Below are 5,460 nucleotides of genomic sequence, written 5' to 3' on the forward strand. Positions count from 1 at the left end.
CTAATGACCCTCACTGAGCAAAAAATCTAATGGGGCAAGATTTTCCTCTAGAAAAGTTACCCCAACACCAAAATTTGTAGCATGACGTATCTGAGGTGGGCTGCCAACCAACAGCCTCTCAAACCTATTTTTCTGATGATCATATGAATAAATTGGCACGCAAGCTGACTTCGACTTCTTCTGATCTAGTAACTTAAGGTTGGAAAACAATATCTGGCCGGTGGGAAGATTGCCAACAAATACGGCAGTTCTCTCTTCTGAATCTGATCCAAGTGGCCAGGGGATATATTGCTTGATCCAACATTTGGCTTCATTACCATCATGATCTAGCAAGTGAACCCCAAAACAGACATAATCAGAATTCAACAGGCCTAGGTGTCCCTTGAACTGCACAAATTGCCATTCCTTTGGATGGACTAAAAATTTGTAATCCGGCGGGGGTTGAATCAGATCAAACCTGTCTTTCTTGAAGTCAAAAGAAACCAGTCTTGGCTGATTATCAAGGCAATTAACAATCCAATACATTACTCCTTTAACTAAAAGGTACCCTGTTGAAAAAATTCCATCAACCACAATTCCTGCCACTGGCTGCAGTACTTCTCTCCGTGAACAAGAACCACAACCAAGAGTGAGAATTTCAGCTTCAAGCTCATCAAAATCGGTGCCCTGTCTTTCAACTTTGCGTAGCTTCAGCAATTTATACACCCCACTATTAGAAGCATCATATCCCAAAAAGAGTTTTGTACTAGTATTAACAGAATTATGATCTCGGAAAACAGGGTCTGGAAGAATCATCTTTTCTCCACTACAAACATTGCAGACAAACACAACGTTCTGATAAAAAACACAAGTGATCCCATTGATCACCTCTGCAATTCCACCAAAAAATTTCGACACGGGCATTTTAAAACTGCAAAAGAAGGGCTCTACGGGCTGCTCTTCAACAAGAACGGATGAGTAGTAGAAAGAGAGTTGTCTGAGACCGGCAATGCGTTCAGGGATGGAAATCAGAAGGCCACCGCGGTGAAAACTTCGATAACTGGCAGGGAACTGAGGACTGCTGATGATTGAACACCAGCTTTTCGAAACGCATTTGTACTTGTGTAGGTTCTTGACCTTTTCAAGCTTCATCAGCAAACCAAAGACCAAATCATTGGGCAACTGCTGCTGCAGCTTTTGCTGGGTTATTGAGCCATTACTTGTTGTAACCATGGCTGCTCTGATAATCTTCTTCCTTCTCTTGTTCATCTGTTGCTTCTCATCTATGTTTTGATTTATGGTTCAAAGTCGCGATTACGGGTCATGGTTGTGGGCGGCCAGGACCGTTCCACATCCATCTCGGCATCGTATCAGAGGGTTCCATTCCGGTGATGACTTGACCGAAACTTTGAACCATGGTTTTGATCATGATCGAACGCTGTTTCGTCCATGATCTTGTATAAGTTCTTTTATTAAACTTTTGGCTTGGTTAAAACATATAAATACATTGCCCTGATCAGACTAGATGTCCCTAGAAGACTCCTGTGGATTTGGAATCCTTGGAATCCTTATCCGTCAAGGATTCCAACAATGTTTTCAATTTAAAAGCTGATGGAAAAATGCCAAACGAGCTCAAAAAATTCTCAATGTTTGGCAACAACATTATGAAGTTCACAAAACGTAAAAAATGTTGTGGTTTGAGCTTGTTCGGTTTTCTTGCCTTTTTTTAGTTGGTAAAAGGCAAAATGCTTGAGTTTTATGTTAAAAAAAATTAATTTAAGATCTTTTAAAGCTATTATAAATATACTCATTCAAAAGTGTTTGGGTGAAAATATTTCTCATAACATACATTAAAAATGGGAAAATTACTCCTTTTACAAAAAAGATGACAAAAATTACTTCTAATTATATTTTGAAATTCCAAAAACCCCATCAAAGTACTATACACTTAAAATTTGATATGCCCAAAATAAAATCATACTAAAACCATACTAAAATAATTTAGTATGATTGAAGATAAAATCATACTAAAAGTTAAAATTTGATATGTCCAAAATAATCTATAGAACCTATAACATTCAAGCAAAACAATTTGGAATGTTTTTTTTTGGGTACCTTGAGAACACCTTGAAATCAAATTTTATACATAATAGTTTTGCATTTTGTCTTTTATTAATTAAAGATAAAAAAAATTACAAATGACTTTAAAATATAATGTTTTAAAACTAAAATTCATTAAATCGATTATATAATATCTATATCTATATAAATTTGAGAAGAGATTTTTAGCAACAAGCCTCCATGCATCTTCCCATTACCAATTCCATTTTTCTAGCATTTCACATTTAATTTAATTTATAAAATATATTTCTCTCAACTTCCACATCTACTCTTCACATTTGAAATTGTTGGTTAGTTTTGAAAATTATTTCATTTCAAATTGTTGGTTGATGTGCATGTTATCCTATTTGAACTTCAACTTATCACGTTTCCGATTGCCTTGCGTTATTTATGGTTCTACAACAATTAAAACTTCTATAAGATCATGAGAAGAGATAACAAATATAACATCCTTTCATGCTTTCTTATTAATTTAAATAAGTAAGATTGTTTACACTCCATTTTTGTTATTCACACTTCAATAATCATTTTGATCATATAATTTTCGGTAATTAGACTATATGATAAAACAAATGGTGGAACTGCAAATAATAAAAAATTGAGTGCAAATAACATTTTCTTAAGTAAGAAGTGGCTCCCATGCCTTTCTAATTAAAAAAGTAGTGGCTCCGCTTACATAGGAATTTGGTTTGAAGTTTATTAGTGGGAGGGTAAATAAAAAGAAAACATTGCCAAACTTAGTAAAAGTAAAAAAGTAAATGATAATATTTTATCTTTAAACTTAGTAATCCTAAGTAAAAGGGCAAAATTAAATAGAAAACAAAAAGGAAATAATGTCGTGGATTTAAAAAATCAAGAATGGTACCATTCATGAAATCCAAATTATGAAATCACTAAATAAAAAATAAAGTACTACTAGCCTTTTAACGTGGAAACTTTTTTTTGAAACATTCATTTTTGATAAAAAATAATGATAATAACAACACCAATTCTACCAAATTTTTTTTAAAAAGTAATATTATAGTTTAAGAGAAAGATATAGAACATTCAACCCTAAAATACTACTTAATTTGTATATATCTGGCCCAAATTTGACAATCGATTTGAATAAGAGTGCAAAACCCAAACATTAAGGATAACTTTTGGTATCATTAATTATTTTATGTATTCTTATTGCTGTCTTCATATGTAAATATGTATTTGGTATGTTAATATATATATATATATATATATATATATATATATTGATTGTAGTACTTGAGGATATTATATATATTATCAGTTTTTCATTTCCATTTTTAGATACTAATAATTGCAACCATTGTAATTAATTTTTAATTTTATATTTTCATTATGATAGGTAAAGTTAAATATATTGGGTCGCAGGGATATGAATTTAGAGGTTACGTATAGAGGGAGGAGCGAGGGAAGAAAATGGTGAGATGTTGAAAAGTAGCAGGAAAGGTTGAAGAAGAAATATGGGTTACAAGGATGGGCGGAGAAAGGAGAGAAGAAGAAAGGGAATTGCAGGGATATGACAGAGATGACAAAAAAAAATAATAGAGAGGGTGGTATAATAATAGAAGATATGAAAGTCGTAGGAGGCATCTGATGACTAGCTGGCGTATAAGAGAAGAGGGAAATGATGGTGATTTTTAATAATTTTGAGAACTTTAAAAACACATATTATGGAGAATTTTTTTAAAAATATACATTAAAGTTTAGGAAAATGCTAATCTAAATGCAGTCAACAATTTTAGGGGCACAAGATACGAGAAAGATTTTTTTTTCTAAAAATGGAAGAAAATAAATTGGTTATAATTTATTTTTTTATATTATAAGTTTTGATATATGGGTATAACATAATATGTTTTGTCGGATATTGATAAATTGACTTTTTTTTAGAAAACTCTTTTCATCTTACCATCCAACCTAACCCTCTCCTTAAATGCGTTAACAGTTCTTTTATCATGTAAATCATTATATATTAAATTTTTTTTCAAGATATTAAGTATACACTTCTTTAAAATTTTTAGTCTATATATATATATTTATTATTTTGTACCACAATATATAAATATATAAAATATTATTTTGATTTGAAATATAACCCCGTGCATAGCACGGGTCAAAATACTAGTTATTTCAAACTTGTGAATTTTTAGAGCTCGTTTGGTGCTTTTTTTCCTGTGATAATTTTACTAGAAAAAGCATAATCCTTGAAGATCAAATCCAATAATTTATTTGAGATATTTTCAAAGTATACATACATGCATGCATACATATTTGTAGTTACTAACAATCTTTAAAATTGTGATATCTTTTCCTACCAAGAAGTGAAAAGTAAACCCTAAAAAACGCCAATGACATTAACTTTTAGGGAAATATTATTCGCACTTTACTTTTTGTTTATCGTATTTTTATTATCTTATTATAGTTTTTGCTAATCGCACTCTTCTTTTTACCTTATGATTTTCATTTAGTACACTTTATGATAAAACAAACGATGGGAGTGCGATTGACAAAGAGTGAGGTGCAAATAACATTTAATCTCCTAACTTTTATTGGTAATTCATGTCATGTATAGCGAAGATAAGCCCTGCACAATATTTAAGGGTTTTTTTTTTCCCGTGATGCTTGTTTGACAATAAGAAGTGAAGCCCTCCCCCCACTAAAAAAAAGAGTGAGATTGTTGTGAGCCAAAGATATTAACATTTTTTTTGGGTGCTTAATATTATGTTCATAGTTGACGGCATTTTTTTTTAAAAAAAATCTTACTATGATTCCAAAGCCAAGGGGCAAAAGAGTAATTAGTTGAAAACAAAGGCTCCATTTGAATTAGTTGTTTTTGGAGGTATTTTTTAAAAATTTTACTTTACCCGTGTATATGAAAAACTTAAAGAAGCAAAAGTGTAAACTCAATACTATATGGTCGGAAGAAAAACTTAATAGTTTTGGACCAAAAGCACATTGATCCTTTATTAAATCTCCCAAAACAAGCATTTGTTTATTATTTCCATATAGCCAAAAACTATAATGCCAAATAAACATATTGTTTCGAGAAAAAAAAACCAATATATTTGCCCATAATATGAAAAAACAAGCTAATAAAATAAATTAGCCACATTTTTGTAATTTCATTTCATCCTTCATCGAATCCGGATCAACAACCGGTCCAACCCTACTTTTCCACAACGCGCGACGGGCAAAAAAGAAGAAGGGCCTTATTTATTTATTTTATTTATTTAATTAATAATACAAAATCCACTACCCAATAGAACTCCGCCAAGTGCTCATCTTGCATTCTGATTGGCCAATTCTACGTGCTTGCCTTTTCTCAATTGATGATTTTTTAACTCC

The 5,460-nt window shown here is 31.5% G+C and overlaps 1 protein-coding gene across 1 annotated transcript; it reads right to left on the reverse strand.

The window, feature by feature from the left end:
- LOC140006361 (putative F-box protein At1g53550) lies at positions 1-1,248 on the reverse strand. Its single transcript, XM_072048174.1, has one exon. The coding sequence runs from the start codon at positions 1,246-1,248 to the stop codon at positions 1-3; it is 1,248 nt and encodes a 415-aa protein (XP_071904275.1).
- Between the last annotated feature and the right edge of the window lie 4,212 nt (positions 1,249-5,460).

This window comes from Coffea arabica, chromosome 5e (genome assembly GCF_036785885.1).
Source record: "Coffea arabica cultivar ET-39 chromosome 5e, Coffea Arabica ET-39 HiFi, whole genome shotgun sequence".
Lineage (NCBI taxonomy): Eukaryota > Viridiplantae > Streptophyta > Magnoliopsida > Gentianales > Rubiaceae > Coffea > Coffea arabica.

Coding starts and splice junctions, on each gene's coding strand:
- LOC140006361 (XM_072048174.1), bottom strand. CDS start 1,248: ATGAACAAGAGAAGGAAGAAGATTATCAGAGCAGCCATGGTTACAACA.